The following is a 24,611-nucleotide window of genomic DNA, read 5'->3' on the forward strand; positions in this document are numbered from 1 at the left end:
CAGCTCTATGTGCTCCACACCTTGAAGATTAATATATTCATCCAAGGCCTTTGATGTTTCATTGCAGCTGGTTGAGGATTCACCATTGCATTGCATTAGGATACCTCATCAGCAAGTTTACCAGACCAGTATAAAAACAAATTAATTCGGACTTTTTCGGAATTTTTACTTCGATGACTTGCATCCACAACCCCCAGTTTTCTGTTATGTTTGGCCCATGATGGCAGCACGGTGGTCTAGTGGTTAGCACAGCTGCCTCACGGTGCTTGAGGTCCCAGGTTCGATCCCGGCTCTGGGTCACTGTCCTTGTGGAGTTTGCACATTCTCCTCGTGTCTGCATGAGTTTTGCCCCCCACAACCCAAAGATGTGCAGTGCAGGTGGATTGGCCACGCTAAATTGCCCCTTAATTGGAAAAAATAATTGGCTAATCTAAATTTATAAGAAAAAAAAATGTTTGGCCCATGAAGGGGCAGCACGGTGGCACAGTGGGTTAGCCCTGTTGCCTCACGGCACCAAGGTCCCAGGTTCGATCCCGGCTCTGTGTCACTGTTCGTGTGCAGTTTGTCCCCATGTTTTTGTGGGTTTCGCCTCCACAACCCAAAAGATGTGCAGGGTAGTGGCCTCTCTAAATTGCCCCTTAATTGGAAAAAATGAATTGGGAACTCTAAATTTACATTTTTTAAAAATGTTTGGCCCATGAATGAGTCAAAACTGATCCAGAAAGTTGGATTTCTGATCCATGATTTAAAAAGTGTAGAATCAGCTTTAAGCAGTTGCTGAAATTGAAGATGGTGCCGATATTTGAAGACAAAGGTTTACCCGCATTTGCCAGTTTTGACGGGTTTTTGATGCAAAGTTGGTCAAGCTGAGCTGTGAAAAAAAATTAAACATGGCTGTTTGGATGGCTAAGCTGCAGATTTCTCCATTTCTGCGCTATGATTTTGAGTCCTCAAAGTGTTGAATCTTGTTACGACCCCCTGAGGGACCACGCAATAGGTTGTATCCGATTCCTCTTCTATACCATAGAATAAGAACTCCTCCAGTAATTCAGGGGGTGGAGTCCTCCCTGACTGGGCGGAGCCTCACAGTAAATATACTCCCGTCTGGGTGCAGGTCAGGAATGAGGATTTATAATACTTGTGGTTATTGTGTATAATGTAAATAAACCTTGGCTGGATTCTCCGCACCCCGACGGCGAAATCGCGTTGGGCGCCAGGGCAGAAAATCCAGTTTGATGAATGGAATAGGGACTGGTGCCAGTTCCTTAATTCTCCGGCCCCCCAGAAATGGGGAGTACACTGCGCCGCATATCCACCACATGCAGCCATTGCCTGCGGCACGCCCCGCTACTCTCCAAACCCGACTGGCCAAAGTCCCAATGGCGTGGATCTAATCTGGTTCTGCCCTTTGGGATACTCACATGGCCGCTGTGGACTCAGTCCATGAACGCCATGGTCGGGGGCGGGCCGATCGGAGGGCAGGGGGGGGCCTCATACGGGACTGTGTCTTTATTGTGCTGGCGATCTGGGTTGGACACGTGGCCGATGTGGGCACTATTCCGCGGTCCAGCTCCGCGGTCTGAGTCCATCATGGAGCATGGCACGGCTGCTGGAGGCCGCCATCGTGCGCATGCGCGGCCTCCAGGGCCTTATTTGCAGCTGGAGCTGCAAGCTTCACAACGGGTCCCTGCTTGCCCACTGCAAGGCTGTAATCTGTGGCATTTTGATGCCAGTTTTTCTATGTAAAAGACCACAGTTTTCATGATGGCATGGGGTAATAGTCCCTGGAAGGAGAATCCGGCCCCTTGTTCTTATCCAGCCTCCCAGGCGTTCCATCAAGTCTCTTATTTCGGCTACTACAGACCTGGTCTTTGCTGGTCTTTCAAACTGATTTTTTTTATTCGGAATTCTTTCACATTAATCAATTCATTATTTTGTTCCTTTTTGGTTTTCACGCCTTGGGAGGGTTTTTTGGCACCGTTTTTATTTTATTTTTTTTAACAAATGGAGAAGAGCCAATTCATTTTTTTTCCAATTAAGGGGCAATTTAGCGTTGCCAATCCACCTACCCTGCACATAGGTTATCATAGAATTTACAGTGCAGAAGGAGGCCATTCAGCCCATCGAGTCTGCACCGGCTCTTGGAAAGAGCACCCTACCCAAGGTCAACACCTCCACCCTATCCCCATAACCCAGTAACCCCACCCAACACTAAGGGCAATTTTGGACACTAAGGGCAATTTAGCATGGCCAATCCACCTAACCTGCACATCTTTGGACTGTGGGAGGAAACCGGAGCACCCGGAGGAAACCCACGCACACACGGGGAGGATGTGCAGACTCCGCACAGACAGTGACCTAAGCCGGAATCGAACCTGGGACCTTGGAGCTGTGAAGCAATTGTGCTATCCACAATGCTACCGTGCTGCCCTTTGGGTCGTGGGGGCGAAATCCACGCAAACACGGGGAGAATGTGCAATGTGCAAACTCCACACGGGCAGTGACCCAGAGCCGGGATCGAACCTGGGACCCCGGCGCCGTGAGGCAACAGTGCTAACCACTGCACCACCCTTCTCGCAGAGTTTTAAATGGCAATTTCTGACCACAGAACTATTTAAAGATTTCTCGGGAGATGGTGCATCCTGAAATTAGAAATTCTTTGCTCAGCACTGCTTGGTCTGCTGACTCTGAACTCTGGATATCAAAGCCAGACAGCCAGATCCTCTGGAGTCTTTTACTGTTGTGAGAAACTTTACAATTCTGTCTTCAGTTTCCAAGGGCGGGATTCTGGTTTTCGGATGCGGCGCGATCCGCCGGCAGCGGGATCCTCCTTCCCAGGTGCCGGCCAATGGGGTTTCCCATTGTGGGTACCCCCACGCCAAGGGAAACTCCACGGGCGTGAGTGCAGAGCCGGGGAAACAAAGGTCCGGCCCATGGAGAATCCAGCCGAAAGCCTTTCTACGGAGCTTTTCCCGCTTGATTTTTCTCTGCTTCTCAAGCTTTTCTTCAGCTCCGAATGCTTCTTTGAATTTTCCTTTGTCATCTAGAATTTTCATTTTCTCTGCGTTGTGGCAACATCTTGCCTTTTTCCATTCGCTGCCACCATGTTGTGGGCAGTTGGATCTCATTCGGTTGGTCTTAATGAAGGCTTCATAGTTTTAAGTAGGTTAATTGTATGGGTACTAGTCCTGTGTTCTGTTACATCATTGTGTGGGTGATACTGTACTCAGTCCCACATTAACCCTATATGTGCCAGACGCCGATACTACAGGCAAATCTTATGGTACATAACAGAGAGATAGTTATGACGGAGAGTTGTGTAGTTCAGGTTGGGTGCGTCACAGAAAGAGGTGAGACATTGCAACATAAGGAACGTTATAACTAAGAAATAAAACATTGTTCACATTGCTCCAGTACACAGAGAAAAGGAGAAAACAAAGAAAATGACAGCACAGGAACAGGCCCTCCGAGCCTGCACCAACCATGCTGCCCATCGGAACTAAAATCCCCTCTCCTTCCAGGGACCATATCCCTCTCTTCCCATCCTATTCATGATTGTGTCAAGGTGCCCCTTAAACGCCACTATCGTCCCTGCTTCAACCACCTCCTCCGGCAGCGTGTTCCAGGCACCCACTACCCTGTGTGTAAAAAGCCTGCCATCACCTCTAAACGTTGCCCCTCACACCTTAAACCCATGTCACTAGAAATTGACTCTTCCACCCTGTGAAAAAGCCTCTGACTATCTACTCTGTCCATGCCCCTCGGAACCTTGTAGACCTCTATCAGGTCGCCCCTCAACCTCCATTGTTCCAGTGAGAACAAATCAAGTGTATCCACTCTCTCTTCATAGCTAATGCCCTCCATACTAGGCAACGTCCTGGTATATCATTTCTGCACCCTCTCTAAAGCCCCCACATCCTTCTGGTAGTGTGGCGCCCAGAATTGAACACTATACTCCAAGTGTGGCCCAACTAAGGTTCTATACAGCTGCAGCATGACTTGCCAATTTTTATACTCAATGCCCCGGCCAATGAAGGCAAACATGCCGTCTGCCGTCTTGTCTACTTTCTCCATCAACGTTGCCACTTTCAGTGATCTGAGGACCTGTACACCCAGATCCCTCTGCCTGTCAATACTCTTGAGGGTTCTGCCATTTACTGTATATTTCCTATCTGTATTAGACCTTTCAAAATGCATTAACTCACAGTTGTCCGGATTAAACTCCATCTGCCATCTCTCCGCCCAAGACTCCAAATGATCTGAATCCTGCTGTATCCTCTGACAGTCCTTATCGCTATCCGCAATTCCACCAACCTTTGTGTCGTCTGCAAACTTACTAATCAGACCAGTTACATTTTCCTCCAAATCATTTGTATATACTATGAACAGCAAAGGTCCCAGCACTGATCCCTGCGGAACACCACTAGTCACAGCCCTCCAATTAGACAAGCACCCTTCCATTGCTACTCTCTATCTTTGACCGAGCCAGTTTAGTATCACAGTTGCTGCTCTAATGTCATGACAGGAATCCATGAATTACATTTGCCAATGTTCTCGAAGTCAGAAACCTGTTCATCACACATTGCAATTTAAAGACAATAAACACATTACTACATCCAGTATATTGCAGGAAGAATCAAGAGCTTCACTGACCTTTAGCTTTGGTCTTCGTTGCAGCCACTGGGAGGACAAAGAGCGAGAGCAATGGATGAAGAAAACAGACAAAGATGGTGAATTAGAATGATGTTTGTTTAGTGACAACACAAAGAAGCTGTACCCTCTCCTTCCCAGACAATTTTACTGACGGAAAACAAGCTTCACTTTACATTTACGGAGGAGTGGGTACAATTTCCTTGACACTATTTCTTAGAAGCAAGCAGGTATATTAGTTGGACAGAATACATAGCACACATTAATGTAACTAACGCTGCTTCAACAGTCCCATCAGTAATGCTACAAGACTGAGGTTGATAGATTTTTGCTGGGTAATAACATTAGGGAGGTGGAACAAAGGTGGGTAAATAAGGTTGAGGGACAGACTAGCCATGATCTGACTTCATGGCAGAACAGGCTTGAGGGCTGAATGGCCTTCTGTTCCGACAACCTTGAAAATATCACCCAGTTCTGGATTAGTAGAGAAAGTGCAGTCACACACAAAGGCACTTCAAACACTCACATGCACTTATTCACACTCACATGCACTTATTCACACTCACACACACACACACACACACACTCACACAGACACACTCACGCACACATGCGCACTCACACAGGTACACACACACACACACACACACACACATTCTCACACACACACACACACACACTCACACACACACACACATACTCACACACACACACACATTCTCACACTCATCACAAACATCGCACACAGATACACATTCTCTCTCTCACATAAATGCTTCGTGCCAACAGAACCTTTGAATGATAAAGCAGTTCTCTGAAATAATCACACAATCTCAGTGCACATTTGATGAGGTCATTTTCCATCAAATTAGGTTTCACAGTAAAAACCCACAGACATTAATTTGAAAATGAAAAGTAGAAAGACACGATATTAGTTCATTTACATAACGCATTTATCATGGGTTAACTCCTCCACTCAAACAGCCCAGAAAGGAATGTCGTACACACATCTTAATTGTTCATCTCTGACATTTGTCGGTGAAAGTTGAGAATGACAGAAAGAACAAAGGAGATGAATTATTAGCTTGCTTGTTGTGGGTGCTGTTATGAAGGAAGGATTGTTGACCAGGTCACTTCAGGATCTACTTGTCATTGTTCAGACAGTCGCAGGGGATTTTTCACATCTACCTGATCAACTGGGACAGACAAACAACTCATCTGAAGGAAATGCCACCGTAGCAATCCCCTGGACTGCACAGCACTGCCCGAATCCATACAATTCCTCCAGTTCAGAAGGAGACCATTCGGCCTATCGAGTCAGTACCAACCTTCCGAAAGAGCACACTACCTCTGCCCACTCCCCATAACCTTGCCCATTTAGCATGGCCAATCCATCAAATCTGCACACCTTTGGATTGTGGGAGGAAACCAGTGCACCCAGAGGAAAACCACGCAGACACGAGGGAAAGTGCGAACTCCACACAGTCACCCAAGGCCGGATTTAAACCCAGTCCCTGGCACTGTGGGGCAGCAGTGCTAACTACTGTGTCACCGTGTTGCACTCTAACCACTCTGTCACTGTGCCACCCTCTAACCACTGTGTCACTGTGCCACCCTCTAACCACTGTGTCACCGTGCCACCCTCTAACCACTGTCACCGTGCCACCCTCTAACCACTGTGTCACCGTGCCACCCTCTAACCACCATGCCACCCTCTAACCACTGTCACCGTGCCACCCTCTAACCACTGTGTCACCGTGCCACCCTCTAACCACTGTGTCACCGTGCCACCCTCTAATCACTGTCATGTGTTGGCCTCTAATCACTGTGCCAACATGCCACCCTGTAATCAGTGTGCCACCGTGCTGCCCTCGAACCACTGTGTCACCGTGCCACCCTCTAACCACTGTGCCACCACCTAACCACTGTGCCACCGTGCCACCCTCTAACCACTGTGCCACCGTGCCACCCTCTAACCACTGTGCCACCGTGCCACCCTCTAACCACTGTGTCACCATGTCACCACCTAACCACTGTGTCACCGTGCCACCCTCTAACCACTGTGCCACCACCTAACCACTGTGCCACCGTGCCACCCTCTAACCACTGTGCCACCGTGCCACTCTCTAACCACTGTGCCACCGTGCCACCCTCTAACCACTGTGTCACCATGTCACCACCTAACCACTGTGCCACCGTGCCACCCTCTAACCGCTGTGCCACCGTGCCGCCCTCTTACCACTGTGCCGAATTTCATACCCACAGATATCTGATTCTGAAGTCAGGAGTGAATAGGACAAAACCCGACCAACAGTTGAGGTGTAAATTGCCATTTATTTGTTTCAGGTGCTGCTTTTGGAGATACTAACTTCTTAGCTAAGTATAGGTTGAGACAAATGGTATCATCAATTAATTCGGCACTGCGTTTATTAACTTTTAACTTCTCAAGAAAAAGTTCTGATAAGTAGCATTAAACAAGCCACCTCCTGATGATAGAAGCACCTGACACCATTCCAACAGAATCCTGTACAGCGAGATCACGTCTGATGATACTTGGGAGTTAAACCTATTCATTGTTTTTTTCAACTCTATCCTCTATCTTTTCTGCTCTCGTTCAATGGGTAGAAATCTTGCCTCAGAATCAGCAGCAATGGTCCTGCTAGGCTGAGGTAGCATAAACGCAAGAGTTTTGGTGAGCTTAAGAAAGAAGACTCCTGGAGAACGTAGCACAGTAGTTAGCACTGCTGCTTCGCAGCGCCAGGGTCCCAGGTTCAATTCCCGCTTGGGTCACTGTCTGTGCGGAGCCTGCACATTCTCCCTGTGTTTGCGTGGGTTTCCTCCGGGTGCTCCGGTTTCCTCCCATGAGTTGCGAAAAACGTGCTGTAATTTGGACATACTGAATTCTCCATCTGTGTACCCGAACAGGCGCCGGAATGTGGCGACTAGGGGCCTTTCACAGTAACTTCATTGCAGTGTTAATGTAAGCCTACTTGTAACACTAAGATTATTATGTAACTTTGGATTTGTGCAGCTCAGAACAAGTCACTGAAGACTGTTATTGGGAATAATGTATTTCAAGCCACAGGTATGAAGTATTGCCGTGAAAATATCTAAACTTCAATCCAATTTCTTCATTGCAAATTTATTGTTTTGTTTGCTTTGTTCCCATGAGATTGAGTTATACAGACAGCTGTTACCTTCCATAATGCAATATGGAGGATTCAACACGAAGCTCATATTCAGCCAGGCAATTAATTTACTCTCTAATGGCCACTGAAGGAAATGAGAATTTACATATTGTACATTGGTGCTGAACGATGAATCTGAACTCCCATCAGTTCCCATTCACCCATCACACCTGCACTCATTCACCTCCATTTTCTCCCAGTCAAGTAACAATTCAATTTTAAAATTCTCATTCTTGTTTTCAAATCCTTCCCTGACTTCACCCCTCCCTATTTCTGTAACTTCCTCTAGTCCCTCGCAATCCTCTAACTCTGATCTCTCAGTATCCCTGATATCCACTTTGCCACGGTTGGTAATGTGTTTCCAGCTGCCTTGATCCTGAGCTCTGGAAGATTCTCTCGGCCACTCCACTTTGCTTTCCTTCTTCAGGGTGCACCTAGTAACAAATGTGAATGCTGATTGCCTATCCGAATGTCTGTGTGTGTGGCTCAGGGTCAGATATATCTCGTACTCCTCTGAAGTGAGTTGTGTTGTTTTACTGGTGCTAAGTGCTGTTGTAATATACAACAATAAGTTGCCCTCCCCCAGGATCAGAGCCAGCCTGAAATCTTCCCAACGTGGCAACAGCAGCCTCCTCATTCACCGCTACACACCCTGCAATTTTCCTTCTGTCCATTTGCTGTGGTTTTGTGTCTCACAGTGGGAAACTGAAAGGGTAATTACTCTGACCCCATGCAAACTGAACTTCAGATCAGCTTCAACTCAACTGTGAAATCCCAGCAAACAACTCTGCAAACACCAGGAGATAAAATTAAACAATAATAATAAAAAAGCAATAAGTCGCTTGCAATAACCAGCATCCTTTCATCTGCCTCCTTCCTGATGTGGTCTTTCAGCGCTTCCCCAGTCTGAACATTGCCCAGGTGGTGAAAGCAGCAGGAAGCAATCAGGAGGAAATTGGAGGTGACAGATTCGCCTCAGCACCTTGTAGACATAAGAGATCACATTGCTGAGAATTACAGGCCAGGAAATCCACAACTATAGATTAAAACGTTTGTACCTATCCAATAGAATGATGCCTTGCTTTAATTTTAATCTATTTAACTCATGTTTTAGGAGAAATAAAATTTTATCAGTGGTCCAATTTTTTGTGTTAAAAATGATTTGAAACCAGAAAATGGTAAAATTGAAGTAAACATGTGCTCTTTCCAGCTGTCACATTAATCGACTTCCTGACTAAGCTAACAGCCAGGAGCATGGGTTTGCTACCTCGATCTGTGCAGGAAGGATTTCTTCCACATCATTTTAACCCATGTGCTTGGTCACGATGATCAGAGGACATGAGCCAACCAATCCTCCTGTCACACCTCACCAACCAATCCTCCTGTCACACCTCACCAACCAATCCTCCTGTCACACCTCACCAACCAATCCTCCTGTCACACCTCACCAACCAATCCTCCTGTCACACCTCACCAACCAATCCTCCTGTCACACCTCACCAACCAATCCTCCTGTCACACCTCACCAACCAATCCTCCTGTCACACCTCACCAACCAATCCTCCTGTCACACCTCACCAACCAATCCTCCTGTCACACCTCACCAACCAATCCTGTCACACCTCACCAACCAATCCTCCTGTCACACCTCACCAAGAAGCACTCATGTCATCTTGCTGATCACCCCATTTCCAGAACACCCCCATGCACCCCCCCCCCCCCCCCCCCATCCTCGCCAACAGCCTTTCTCCCAAGAAATGAGAACGCTGGGGCAAATTCGCAGAACGCACTGAGAGTAACTGTATTCTGTATAGAATGTTCACGTAACCATTGATTAGCTTCTATCCTGTAATTAACTCTAGTATACCTGTAATTCTCGATATAAATTATACAAACCTCTTGATTAGAATCCAGTCTATAACTCACTCCAGGATATCAACAATTGTCAAACCTCTCTGCTCATCCTCATCTTTGCCATATCATCTTTGCCATATCATCTTTGCCATATCATCTTTGCCATATCATCTTTGCCATATCATCTTTGCCATATCATCTTTGCCATATCATCTTTGCCATATCATCTTTGCCATATCATCTTTGCCATATCATCTTTGCCATATCATCTTTGCCATATCATCTTTGCCATATCATCTTTGCCATATCATCTGCAGACATATGTTTACATTTTTCATGTTTCAGATTATCTATTCAACAATCTGTGTTTTCCTGTGTCTACATTTCTGATGGGAATATGGGGCGGAATTCTCCGACCCCCCGTCGGGTGGAACAATCCCGCCCCGCGTTCCGACAATCCCGCCCCGCGTTCCGACAATCCCGCCCCGCGTTCCGACAATCCCGCCCCGCGTTCCGACAATCCCGCCCCGCGTTCCGACAATCCCGCCCCGCGTTCCGACAATCCCGCCCCGCGTTCCGACAATCCCGCCCCGCGTTCCGACAATCCCGCCCCGCGTTCCGACAATCCCGCCCCGCGTTCCGACAATCCCGCCCCGCGTTCCGACAATCCCGCCCCGCGTTCCGACAATCCCGCCCCGCGTTCCGACAATCCCGCCCCGCGTTCCGACAATCCCGCCCCGCGTTCCGACAATCTCGTTCCGACGCCGGCTCCCGAATTCTCCGGCGCCGGTTTTCGGGCGGGGGCGGAGATCACGCCACACCGGTCGGGTGCCGCTGGCAGTGGCTGTCCCCCCGCCAATTGTACGGGCCCCGATGGGCCGAGCGGCCACCCATTTTTGTCCAGTACCACGGCGTGAAATGGACATGGTCCATCCCGGCGGATCCTGGTTTGGAGGGCAGCTAGCGGAGTCCTCGGTGGGGGGGGTGGGGGGGGGGGAGAGAGAGAGGGAGATCTGGCCCGGGGGGGGGGGGAGGGCACGGTGGCCTGGCCCTGTGCCATGGGGGCACTCTTTCCCTCCGCACCGGCCTCTGTAGGGCTCCGCCATGGCCGACGCGGAGATGAAACCTCCCGTGCATGCGCAAGAACATGACGGTGGTTCTGTGCCTGTGCCAGTTGGTGCGGCGCCAACCCCTCCTGTGCCAGCCTAGCCCCCGGGAGTGCGGAGGATTCCACAACTACCGGGCGGCCCGACGCCGGAGCGGTTCACGCCGCTTTGGAGCCGGCGTCGGGCCATCGTGCCAAATGCAGGAGAATCCCGCCCATGGTCCGTAAACTTGTCATACTGTAATTGCACCCTCCCACCAGTGGTGTCACCACACTGTACTTTTAAAAATTAATTTATGGGATGTGGGCTTCGCTGGTTCGGACAGTGTTTATTGCCCATCCATAGCTGCCTTTGAGAAGGTGGTTTTGAGCTGCCTTCTTGAACTACTGCAGTCCATGTGGTGTAGGTACACCCACAGTGCTGTTAGGAAGGGAGGACCATGATTTTGACCCAGCGACAGTGAAGGAATGGTAGTATTGTTCTAAGCGGCCAGAATGGTTAGTGGCTTGGAAGGGAACTCGCAAGTGGTGGTGTTCCCATGTGTCTGTTGCCCCATCCTTCGAGGTGGTACAGGTTTGAAAGGTGCAGTCAAAGAGTCAGTTGTTAAAGTGCAAGTTGTAGATGGTTCTGCCACTGTGCATCGGTGGTGGAGGGAGTGAATGTTTATGGAGGTCTCTTCTATGGAAGGTAGTTACACTGTGACACAGGAACTTTGGTGGTATTTCAATGGAAATATGGATAAACAAATTGTTAAAAGTGAAGAAAAAAGTTGCATTTGTACAGTGCCTTTCATCACCTAATAATATAACAATCGCTTATTGTCACAAGTAGGTTTCAATGAAAGTTGTGTGAAAAGCCCCTAGTCACCACATTCCGGCGCCCGTTCGGGGAGGCCGGTATGGGAATTGAACCCACGCGGCTGGCATTATTCTGCATTACAAGCAGCTGTTTAGCCCACTGTGCTAAACCAGCCCCGGAATCAGCATGTCTTGAAGCACTCTATAGCCACTTTTGAAGAATAATCATAGTCGTAATGTCTGAAACACAGCTGCTAATTTTCACACAACATGCTCCCCCAAACAGCAATAAGGTAATAACCACAAAATCTGTTTTAGGATGTTATTAAGGGATAAATATTGGCCAGGACACCAGCTGGTCTTTGAAATAATACCATGGGATTTTTTTATATCCATCCGGAGAGGTCAGACAAGGCCTGAGTTTCATGTATTTTTCAGAAGCCGGCATTGGCCCCTTGGTATTGCACTGGGATTGTGAGCCTGGATTATATGTTCAAATCCCAAACTACACCTTGCTGATTCTCAGGCGAGATTACTACCCCACATAGCCACAGCTGACATTCTGGAAAGAGCTGTCACAAAATGCACAGCGACCACATTTTTAATATGTTAATGTAGATATTTATACATTCAAAACTATTATTATACTTGATCTAAATGGTGTCAGTTGATGTGTTGAATGCTGTGACACACTCTGGGGTTTTTTAACTCAGGTTTGATTTACGTTCCCATGATTTAATGGTGTTTTGAAACAGACTGCCTGAGACTTTTGAAAACTGTTACTGGTTATATCTGTGTCGCAGAGTGCATTGAACATGGTTTAAACAGGAGAGAAAGTCGATTGCTGTTGGACTAAATTAACATTCTATTCTCCAAAAACATGGCGAGCTCTTATCCTAATGAGCAAAGGGAGAAGCTGAACACAAAGATGAATTCTGCTATCGTTGATCTTTTTTTGTCAGTTAATTAAATCTCCATTCAGAAAAAAATAAATTGTGCAGCTTTTTTGGGGGCTGACGACTGGTTTCTGTGGCTCAGTAACTGCTTCGTTGGAATAGTAAGAGAGAGAACTCCACGAAAAGCATTCATTACATCCCAAAGCCAGAGTTTGAGAATGTAAATTGAACATTTCTGGGCATACATCGGCCTAACAGCTGAGTTAAGGCATTCACTGGCAGCTGGAAAATCCTGAAATGCCTGAGTTAAGCCTCACCAAACAAATTTTCGAACAGGACAGGGACTCAAAAATAATACACCCGTTATCCATTCTCTTGATTGCATTTGCTTTTCATAAGCAACCATTTGTGAGTCAACTTTTCCATTTCATACAAGCAGAAATAAAACCACTTAATGCCACTGACTAATTATTTCAATAAATTATAACATTTAGCAAGCTCAGTTGATTATCTCGCAAAGACACTCAAAGTTTTATTTTTTTGTAAATGAAGCATCCTTGATATCTATCAGTCATGTACATTGACAGGATGAGGGTTCGCGTCTATCTGTTGCCCACTCTCTAAGTCCCTTTATGTGATAAATTATGATTGGCTATTTAGTTGGCATATTTGAAAACAGTAAAGATGCCAGAATAATGCTTTCAAAACCTGAATGTTTTAGTTTGAGACAAGACATCAATCTTCTTAGGATAGGAGCTCCTCTGCATGACTGGGATAGGAGCGTCTCTGTTTCACTGGGATAGGAGCATCTCTGTTTCACTGGGATAGGAGCATCTCTGTTTCACTGGGATAGGAGCATCTCTGTTTCACTGGGATAGGAGCATCTCTGTTTCACTGGGATAGGAGCGTCTCTGTATCACTGGGATAGGAGCGTCTCTGTTTCACTGGGATAGGAGCGTCTCTGTCTCACTGGGATAGGAGCTTCCCTGTTTCACTGGGATAGGAGCGTCTCTGTCTCACTGGGATAGGAGTGTCTCTGTTTCACTGGGATAGGAGCGTCTCTGTTTCACTGGGATAGGAGCGTCTCTGTTTCACTGGGATAGGAGCGTCTCTGTCTCACTGGGATAGGAGCGTCCCTGTCTCACTGGGATAGGGCGTCTCTGTCTCACTGGGATAGGAGCGTCTCTGTCTCACTGGGATAGGAGCGTCTCTGTCTCACTGGGATAGGAGCTTCCCTGTATCACTGGGATAGGAGCGTCTCTGTATCACTGGGATAGGAGCGTCTCTGTCTCCCTGGGATAGGGCCGTCTCTGTCACTAGGATAGGGGCGTCTCTGTTTCACTGGGATAGGAGCGTCTCTGTCTCACTGGGATAGGAGCGTCTCTGTATCATTGGGATAGGAGCGTCTCTGTCTCACTGGGATAGGAGCGTCTCTGTTTCACTGGGATAGGAGCGTCTCTGTCTCACTGGGATAGGGCCGTCTCTGTCTCACTGGGATAGGGCCGTCTCTGTCACTAGGATAGGGGCGTCTCTGTTTCACTGGGATAGGAGCGTCTCTGTCTCACTGGGATAGGAGCGTCTCTGTATCATTGGGATAGGAGCGTCTCTGTCTCACTGGGATAGGAGCGTCTCTGTTTCACTGGGATAGGAGCGTCTCTGTTTCACTGGGATAGGAGCGTCTCTGTTTCACTGGGATAGGGCCGTCTCTGTCTCACTGGGATAGGAGCGTCTCTGTTTCACTGGGATAGGAGCGTCTCTGTCTCACTGGGATAGGAGCGTCTCTGTCTCACTGGGATAGGAGCATCTCTGTTTCACTGGGATAGGAGCGTCTCTGTTTCACTGGGATAGGAGCATCTCTGTCTCACTGGGATAGGAGCGTCTCTGTCATTGGGATAGGAGCGTCTCTGTCTCACTGGGATAGGAGCGTCTCTGTCTCACTGGGATAGGGCCGTCTCTGTCTCACTGGGATAGGAGCGTCTCTGTCTCACTGGGATAGGAGCGTCTCTGTTTCACTGGGATAGGAGCGTCTCTGTATCACTGGGATAGGAGCGTCTCTGTATCACTGGGATAGGAGCGTCTGTCTCACTGGGATAGGAGTGTCTCTGTATTACTGGGATTGGAGCGTCTCTGTTTCACTGGGATAGGAGCGTGTCTGTTTCACTGGGATAGGAGCGTCTCTGTTTCACTGGGATAGGAGCGTCTCTGTTTCACTGGGATAGGAGTGTCTCTGTTTCACTGGGATAGGAGCGTCTCTGTTTCACTGGGATAGGAGCGTCCCTGTCACTGGGATAGGAGCGTCTCTGTTTCACTGGGATAGGGCGTCTCTGTCTCACTGGGATAGGAGCGTATCTGTCTCACTGGGATAGGGCCGTCTCTGTTTCACTGGGATAGGAGCGTCTCTGTCTCACTGGGATAGGGCCGTCTCTGTTTCACTGGGATAGCAGCGTCTCTGTCTCACTGGGATAGGGCTGTCTCTGTTTCACTGGGATAGGAGCGTCTCTGTCTCACTGGGATAGGAGTGTCTCTGTCTCACTGGGATAGGAGCGTCTCTGTATCACTGGGATAGGAGCGTCTCTGTTTCACTGGGATAGGAGCGTCTCTGTCTCCCTGGGATAGGGCGTCTCTGTCTCACTGGGATAGGGCGTCTCTGTATCACTGGGATAGGAGCGTCTCTGTTTCACTGGGATAGGGGCGTCTCTGTTTCACTGGGATAGGAGCGTATCTGTATCACTGGGATAGGAGCGTCTCTGTTTCACTGGGATAGGAGCGTCTCTGTTTCAGTGGGATAGGAGCGTCTCTGTTTCACTGGGATAGGAGCGTCTCTGTATCACTGGGATAGGAGCGTCTCTGTCTCACTGGGATAGGAGCGTCTCTGTATCACTGGGATAGGAGTGTCTCTGTTTCACTGGGATAGGAGCGTCTCTGTTTCACTGGGATAGGAGCGTCCCTGTCACTGGGATAGGAGCGTCTCTGTTTCACTGGGATAGGGCGTCTCTGTCTCACTGGGATAGGAGCGTCTCTGTCTCACTGGGATAGGGCCGTCTCTGTTTCACTGGGATAGGAGCGTCTCTGTTTCACTGGGATAGGAGCGTCTCTGTTTCACTGGGATAGGAGCGTCTCTGTTTCACTGGGATAGGAGCGTCTCTTTATCACTGGGATAGGAGCGTCTCTGTTTCACTGGGATAGGAGCGTCTCTGTTTCACTGGGATAGGAGCGTCTCTGTTTCACTGGGATAGGAGCGTCTTTGTATCACTGGGATAGGAGCGTCTCTGTCTCACTGGGATAGGAGCGTCTCTGTTTCACTGGGATAGGAGTGTCTCTGTTTCACTGGGATAGGAGCGTCTCTGTTTCACTGGGATAGGAGCGTCCCTGTCACTGGGATAGGAGCGTCTCTGTTTCACTGGGATAGGGCGTCTCTGTCTCACTGGGATAGGAGCGTCTCTGTCTCACTGGGATAGGGCCGTCTCTGTTTCACTGGGATAGGAGCGTCTCTGTTTCACTGGGATAGGAGCGTCTCTGTATCACTGGGATAGGAGCGTCTCTGTTTCACTGGGATAGGAGCGTCTATATTTCACTGGGATAGGAGCGTCTCTGTCTCACTGGGATAGGAGCGTCTCTGTTTCACTGGGATAGGAGCGTCTCTGTTTCACTGGGATAGGAGCGTCTCTGTTTCACTGGGATAGGAGCGTCTCTGTTTCACTGGGATAGGAGCGTCTCTGTATCACTGGGATAGGAGCGTCTCTGTTTCACTGGGATAGGAGCGTCTCTGTTTCACTGGGATAGGAGCGTCTCTGTCTCACTGGGATAGGAGCGTCTCTGTTTCACTGGGATAGGAGCGTCTCTGTCTCACTGGGATAGGAGCGTCTCTGTTTCACTGGGATAGGAGCGTCTCTGTTTCACTGGGATAGGGCCGTCTCTGTATCACTGGGATAGGGCCGTCTCTGTCACTGGGATAGGAGCGTCTCTGTATCACTGGGATAGGAGCATCTCTGTCTCACTGGGATAGGAGCGTCTCTGTCTCACTGGGATAGGAGCGTCTCTGTATCACTGGGATAGGAGCGTCTCTGTCTCACTGGGATAGGAGCGTCTCTGTCTCACTGGGATAGGAGCGTCTCTGTTTCACTGGGATAGGAGCGTCTCTGTCTCACTGGGATAGGAGCGTCTCTGTCTCACTGGGATAGGAGTGTCTCTGACTCACTGGGATAGGAGCGTCTCTGTATCACTGGGATAGGAGCGTCTCTGTTTCACTGGGATAGGAGCGTCTCTGTCTCCCTGGGATAGGGCGTCTCTGTCTCACTGGGATAGGGCGTCTCTGTATCACTGGGATAGGAGCGTCTCTGTTTCACTGGGATAGGGGCGTCTCTGTTTCACTGGGATAGGAGCGTCTCTGTATCACTGGGATAGGAGCGTCTCTGTTTCACTGGGATAGGAGCGTCTCTGTTTCACTGGGATAGGAGCGTCTCTGTTTCACTGGGATAGGAGCGTCTCTGTATCACTGGGATAGGAGCGTCTCTGTCTCACTGGGATAGGAGCGTCTCTGTATCACTGGGATAGGAGCGTCTCTGTTTCACTGGGATAGGAGCGTCTCTGTTTCACTGGGATAGGAGCGTCCCTGTCACTGGGATAGGAGCGTCTCTGTTTCACTGGGATAGGGCGTCTCTGTCTCACTGGGATAGGAGCGTCTCTGTCTCACTGGGATAGGGCCGTCTCTGTTTCACTGGGATAGGAGCGTCTCTGTTTCACTGGGATAGGAGCGTCTCTGTTTCACTGGGATAGGAGCGTCTCTGTTTCACTGGGATAGGAGCGTCTCTGTATCACTGGGATAGGAGCGTCTCTGTTTCACTGGGATAGGAGCGTCTCTGTTTCACTGGGATAGGAGCGTCTCTGTTTCACTGGGATAGGAGCGTCTTTGTATCACTGGGATAGGAGCGTCTCTGTCTCACTGGGATAGGAGCGTCTCTGTTTCACTGGGATAGGAGTGTCTCTGTTTCACTGGGATAGGAGCGTCTCTGTTTCACTGGGATAGGAGCGTCCCTGTCACTGGGATAGGAGCGTCTCTGTTTCACTGGGATAGGGCGTCTCTGTCTCACTGGGATAGGAGCGTCTCTGTCTCACTGGGATAGGGCCGTCTCTGTTTCACTGGGATAGGAGCGTCTCTGTTTCACTGGGATAGGAGCGTCTCTGTTTCACTGGGATAGGAGCGTCTCTGTTTCACTGGGATAGGAGCGTCTCTGTTTCACTGGGATAGGAGCGTCTCTGTTTCACTGGGATAGGAGCGTCTCTGTTTCACTGGAATAGGAGCGTCTCGGTCTCACTGGGATAGGAGCGTCTCTGTTTCACTGGGATAGGGCGTCTCTGTCTCACTGGGATAGGAGCGTCTCTGTTTCACTGGGATAGGAGTGTCTCTGTTTCACTGGGATAGGAGCGTCTCTGTCTCACTGGGATAGGGCCGTCTCTGTTTCACTGGGATAGGAGCGTCTCTGTCTCACTGGGATAGGGCCGTCTCTGTTTCACTGGGATAGCAGCGTCTCTGTCTCACTGGGATAGGGCTGTCTCTGTTTCACTGGGATAGGAGCGTCTCTGTCTCACTGGGATAGGAGCGTCTCTGTATCACTGGGATAGGAGCGTCTCTGTTTCACTGGGATAGGAGCGTCTCTGTCTCCCTGGGATAGGGCGTCTCTGTCTCACTGGGATAGGGCGTCTCTGTATCACTGGGATAGGAGCGTCTCTGTCTCCCTGGGATAGGGCGTCTCTGTCTCACTGGGATAGGGCGTCTCTGTATCACTGGGATAGGAGCGTCTCTGTCTCACTGGGATAGGAGCGTCTCTGTTTCACTGGGATAGGGGCGTCTCTGTCTCACTGGGATAGGGCGTCTCTGTATCACTGGGATAGGAGCGTCTCTGTCTCACTGGGATAGGAGCGTCTCTGTTTCACTGGGATAGGAGCGTCTCTGTCTCACTGGGATAGGAGCGTCTCTGTTTCACTGGGATAGGAGCGTCTCTGTTTCACTGGGATAGGAGTGTCTCTGTTTCACTGGGATAGGAGCGTCTCTGTTTCACTGGGATAGGAGCGTCCCTGTCACTGGGATAGGAGCGTCTCTGTTTCACTGGGATAGGGCGTCTCTGTCTCACTGGGATAGGAGCGTCTCTGTCTCACTGGGATAGGGCCGTCTCTGTTTCACTGGGATAGGAGCGTCTCTGTCTCACTGGGATAGGAGTGTCTCTGTCTCACTGGGATAGGAGCGTCTCTGTATCACTGGAATAGGAGCGTCTCTGTCTCACTGGGATAGGAGCGTCTCTGTTTCACTGGGATAGGAGTGTCTCTGTTTCACTGGGATAGGAGCGTCTCTGTCTCACTGGGATAGGAGCGTCTCTGTCACTGGGATAGGAGCGTCTCTGTTTCACTGGGATAGGGGCGTCTCTGTCTCACTGGGATAGGAGCGTCTCTGTCACTGGGATAGGAGCGTCTCTGTTTCACTGGGATAGGAGCGTCTCTGTTTCACTGGGATAGGAGCGTCTCTGTCTCACTGGGATAGGAGCGTCCCTGTCTCACTGGGATAGGGCGTCTCTGTCTCACTGGGATAGGAGCGTCTCTGTCTCACTGGGATAGGAGCGTCTCTGTCTCACTGGGATAGGAGCTTCTCTGTATCACTGGGATAGGAGCGTCTCTGTATCACTGGGATAGGAGCGTCTCTGTCTCCCTGGGATAGGGCCGTCTCTGTCACTAGGATAGGGGCGTCTCTGTTTCACTGGGATAGGAGCGTCTCTGTCTCACTGGGATAGGAGCGTCTCTGTATCATTGGGATAGGAGCGTCTCTGTCTCACTGGGATAGGAGCGTCTCTGTTTCACTGGGATAGGAGCATCTCTGTCTCACTGGGATAGGGCCGTCTCTGTCTCACTGGGATAGGGCCGTCTCTGTCACTAGGATAGGGGCGTCTCTGTTTCACTGGGATAGGAGCGTCTCTGTCTCACTGGGATAGGAGCGTCTCTGTATCACTGGGATAGGAGCGTCTCTGTCTCACTGGGATAGGAGCGTCTCTGTTTCACTGGGATAGGAGCGTCTCTGTTTCACTGGGATAGGAGCGTCTCTGTTTCACTGGGATAGGGCCGTCTCTGTCTCACTGGGATAGGAGCGTCTCTGTCTCACTGGGATAGGAGCGTCTCTGTCTCACTGGGATAGGAGCGTCTCTGTCTCACTGGGATAGGAGCATCTCTGTTTCACTGGGATAGGAGCGTCTCTGTTTCACTGGGATAGGAGCATCTCTGTCTCACTGGGATAGGAGCGTCTCTGTCATTGGGATAGGAGCGTCTCTGTCTCACTGGGATAGGAGCGTCTCTGTCTCACTGGGATAGGGCCGTCTCTGTCTCACTGGGATAGGAGCGTCTCTGTCTCACTGGGATAGGAGCGTCTCTGTCTCACTGGGATAGGAGCGTCTCTGTATCACTGGGATAGGAGCGTCTCTGTATCACTGGGATAGGAGCGTCTGTCTCACTGGGATAGGAGTGTCTCTGTATTACTGGGATTGGAGCGTCTCTGTTTCACTGGGATAGGAGCGTGTCTGTTTCACTGGGATAGGAGCGTCTCTGTTTCACTGGGATAGGAGCGTCTCTGTTTCACTGGGATAGGAGTGTCTCTGTTTCACTGGGATAGGAGCGTCTCTGTTTCACTGGGATAGGAGCGTCCCTGTCACTGGGATAGGAGCGTCTCTGTTTCACTGGGATAGGGCGTCTCTGTCTCACTGGGATAGGAGCGTATCTGTCTCACTGGGATAGGGCCGTCTCTGTTTCACTGGGATAGGAGCGTCTCTGTCTCACTGGGATAGGGCCGTCTCTGTTTCACTGGGATAGCAGCGTCTCTGTCTCACTGGGATAGGGCTGTCTCTGTTTCACTGGGATAGGAGCGTCTCTGTCTCACTGGGATAGGAGTGTCTCTGTCTCACTGGGATAGGAGCGTCTCTGTATCACTGGGATAGGAGCGTCTCTGTTTCACTGGGATAGGAGCGTCTCTGTCTCCCTGGGATAGGGCGTCTCTGTCTCACTGGGAAACGGCGTCTCTGTATCACTGGGATAGGAGCGTCTCTGTTTCACTGGGATAGGGGCGTCTCTGTTTCACTGGGATAGGAGCGTCTCTGTATCACTGGGATAGGAGCGTCTCTGTTTCACTGGGATAGGAGCGTCTCTGTTTCAGTGGGATAGGAGCGTCTCTGTTTCACTGGGATAGGAGCGTCTCTGTATCACTGGGATAGGAGCGTCTCTGTCTCACTGGGATAGGAGCGTCTCTGTATCACTGGGATAGGAGTGTCTCTGTTTCACTGGGATAGGAGCGTCTCTGTTTCACTGGGATAGGAGCGTCCCTGTCACTGGGATAGGAGCGTCTCTGTTTCACTGGGATAGGGCGTCTCTGTCTCACTGGGATAGGAGCGTCTCTGTCTCACTGGGATAGGGCCGTCTCTGTTTCACTGGGATAGGAGCGTCTCTGTTTCACTGGGATAGGAGCGTCTCTGTTTCACTGGGATAGGAGCGTCTCTGTTTCACTGGGATAGGAGCGTCTCTGTATCACTGGGATAGGAGCGTCTCTGTTTCACTGGGATAGGAGCGTCTCTGTTTCACTGGGATAGGAGCGTCTCTGTTTCACTGGGATAGGAGCGTCTTTGTATCACTGGGATAGGAGCGTCTCTGTCTCACTGGGATAGGAGCGTCTCTGTTTCACTGGGATAGGAGTGTCTCTGTTTCACTGGGATAGGAGCGTCTCTGTTTCACTGGGATAGGAGCGTCCCTGTCACTGGGATAGGAGCGTCTCTGTTTCACTGGGATAGGGCGTCTCTGTCTCACTGGGATAGGAGCGTCTCTGTCTCACTGGGATAGGGCCGTCTCTGTTTCACTGGGATAGGAGCGTCTCTGTTTCACTGGGATAGGAGCGTCTCTGTATCACTGGGATAGGAGCGTCTCTGTTTCACTGGGATAGGAGCGTCTCTGTTTCACTGGGATAGGAGCGTCTCTGTCTCACTGGGATAGGAGCGTCTCTGTTTCACTGGGATAGGAGCGTCTCTGTTTCACTGGGATAGGAGCGTCTCTGTTTCACTGGGATAGGAGCGTCTCTGTTTCACTGGGATAGGAGCGTCTCTGTTTCACTGGGATAGGAGCGTCTCTGTATCACTGGGATAGGAGCGTCTCTGTTTCACTGGGATAGGAGCGTCTCTGTTTCACTGGGATAGGAGCGTCTCTGTCTCACTGGGATAGGAGCGTCTCTGTTTCACTGGGATAGGAGCGTCTCTGTCTCACTGGGATAGGAGCGTCTCTGTTTCACTGGGATAGGAGCGTCTCTGTTTCACTGGGATAGGGCCGTCTCTGTATCACTGGGATAGGGCCGTCTCTGTCACTGGGATAGGAGCGTCTCTGTATCACTGGGATAGGAGCATCTCTGTCTCACTGGGATAGGAGCGTCTCTGTCTCACTGGGATAGGAGCGTCTCTGTATCACTGGGATAGGAGCGTCTCTGTCTCACTGGGATAGGAGCGTCTCTGTCTCACTGGGATAGGAGCGTCTCTGTTTCACTGGGATAGGAGCGTCTCTGTCTCACTGGGATAGGAGCGTCTCTGTTTCACTGGGATAGGAGCGTCTCTGTTTCACTGGGATAGGAGCGTCTCTGTTTCACTGGGATAGGAGCGTCTCTGTTTCACTGGGATAGGAGCGTCTCTGTTTCACTGGGATAGGAGCGTCTCTGTCTCACTGGGATAGGGGCGTCTCTGCCTCACTGGGATAGGAGCGTCTCTGTATCACTGGGATAGGAGCGTCTCTGTCTCACTGGGATAGGAGCGTCTCTGTCACTGGGATAGGAGCGTCTCTGTTTCACTGGGATAGGAGCGTCTCTGTTTCACTGGGATAGGAGCGTCTCTGTTTCACTGGGATAGGGCCGTCTCTGTTTCACTGGGATAGGGCGTCTCTGTTTCACTGGGATAGGGGCGTCTCTGTCTCACTGGGATAGGAGCGTCTCTGTCTCACTGGGATAGGAGCGTCTCTGTCTCACTGGGATAGGAGCGTCTCTGTCTCACTGGGATAGGAGCGTCTCTGTTTCACTGGGATAGGTGCGTCTCTGTCTCACTGGGATAGGGCCGTCTCTGTTTCACTGGGATAGGGGCGTCTCTGTCTCACTGGGATAGGGCCGTCTCTGTTTCACTGGGATAGGAGCGTCTCTGTATCACTGGGACAGGAGCGTCTCTGTTTCACTGGGATAGGAGCGTCTCTGTCTCACTGGGATAGGAGCGTCTCTGTCACTGGGATAGGGGCGTCCCTGTCTCACTGGGATAGGGCGTCTCTGTCTCACTGGGATAGGAGCGTCTCTGTCTCACTGGGATAGGAGTGTCTCTGTATCACTGGGATAGGGCCGTCTCTGTTTCACTGGGATAGGAGCGTCTCTGTTTCACTGGATAGGAGCGTCTCTGTTTCACTGGGATAGGAGCGTCTCTGTCTCACTGGGATATGAGCGTCTCTGTATCACTGGGATAGGAGCGTCTCTGTCTCACTGGGATAGGGGCGTCTCTGTCTCACTGGGATAGGAGCGTCTCTGTTTCACTGGGATAGGAGCGTCTCTGTTTCACTGGGATAGGGGCGTCTCTGTCTCACTGGGATAGGAGCGTCTCTGTCTCACTGGGATAGGAGCGTCTCTGTCTCACTGGGATAGGGCCGTCTCTGTTTCACTGGGATAGGGCCGTCGCTGTTTCACTGGGATAGGAGCGTCTCTGTCACTGGGATAGGAGCGTCTCTGTATCACTGGGATAGGAGCGTCTCTGTTTCACTGGGATAGGAGCGTCTCTGTCTCACTGGGATAGGAGCGTCTCTGTTTCACTGGGATAGGAGCGTCTCTGTCTCACTGGGATAGGAGCGTCTCTGTCTCACTGGGATAGGAGCGTCTCTGTCTCACTGGGATAGGAGCGTCTCTGTCTCACTGGGATAGGAGCGTCTCTGTATCACTGGGATAGGAGCGTCTCTTTTTCACTGGGATAGGAGCGTCTCTGTTTCACTGGATAGGAGCGTCTCTGTTTCACTGGGATAGGAGCGTCTCTGTCTCACTGGGATAGGAGCGTCTCTGTTTCACTGGGATAGGAGCGTCTCTGTTTCACTGGGATAGGAGCGTCTCTGTTTCACTGGGATAGGAGCGTCTCTGTTTCACTGGGATAGGAGCGTCTCTGTTTCACTGGGATAGGAGCGTCTCTGTATCACTGGGATAGGAGCGTCTCTGTTTCACTGGGATAGGAGCGTCTCTGTTTCACTGGGATAGGAGCGTCTCTGTCTCACTGGGATAGGAGCGTCTCTGTTTCACTGGGATAGGAGCGTCTCTGTCTCACTGGGATAGGAGCGTCTCTGTTTCACTGGGATAGGAGCGTCTCTGTTTCACTGGGATAGGGCCGTCTCTGTATCACTGGGATAGGGCCGTCTCTGTCACTGGGATAGGAGCGTCTCTGTATCACTGGGATAGGAGCATCTCTGTCTCACTGGGATAGGAGCGTCTCTGTCTCACTGGGATAGGAGCGTCTCTGTATCACTGGGATAGGAGCGTCTCTGTCTCACTGGGATAGGAGCGTCTCTGTCTCACTGGGATAGGAGCGTCTCTGGTTTCACTGGGATAGGAGCATCTCTGTCTCACTGGGATAGGAGCGTCTCTGTTTCACTGGGATAGGAGCGTCTCTGTTCACTGGGATAGGAGCGTCTCTGTTTCACTGTGATAGGAGCGTCTCTGTTTCACTGGGATAGGAGCGTCTCTGTTTCACTGGGATAGGAGCGTCTCTGTCTCACTGGGATAGGGGCGTCTCTGTCTCACTGGGATAGGAGCGTCTCTGTATCACTGGGATAGGAGCGTCTCTGTCTCACTGGGATAGGAGCGTCTCTGTCACTGGGATAGGAGCGTCTCTGTTCACTGGGATAGGAGCGTCTCTGTTTCACTGGGATAGGAGCGTCTCTGTTCACTGGGATAGGGCCGTCTCTGTTTCACTGGGATAGGGCGTCTCTGTTCATCACTGGGATAGGGGCGTCTCTGTCTCACTGGGATAGGAGCGTCTCTGTCTCACTGGGATAGGAGCGTCTCTGTTTCACTGGGATAGGGCGTCTCATGTCTCACTGGGA

At 50.3% G+C, this 24,611-nt stretch overlaps 1 protein-coding gene across 6 annotated transcripts in view; it reads right to left on the bottom strand.

Moving 5' to 3' along the window:
* Positions 1–24,611, bottom strand: part of cadm2b (cell adhesion molecule 2b) — a 1,840,301-nt gene that overhangs the window by 597,423 nt on the left and 1,218,267 nt on the right. For 5 of the 6 annotated variants that reach the window (XM_038801311.1, XM_038801316.1, XM_038801313.1 and 2 more), the window contains one exon: positions 4,654–4,680. In XM_038801311.1, coding sequence (XP_038657239.1) covers positions 4,654–4,680 — 27 coding nt within the window. Of the gene's footprint in view, positions 1–4,653; positions 4,681–4,926; positions 5,063–24,611 lie in introns of those variants that run through there. The other variant, XM_038801312.1, reaches the window with a different exon arrangement.

Source organism: Scyliorhinus canicula, chromosome 7 (assembly GCF_902713615.1).
Source record: "Scyliorhinus canicula chromosome 7, sScyCan1.1, whole genome shotgun sequence".
NCBI lineage: Eukaryota > Metazoa > Chordata > Chondrichthyes > Carcharhiniformes > Scyliorhinidae > Scyliorhinus > Scyliorhinus canicula.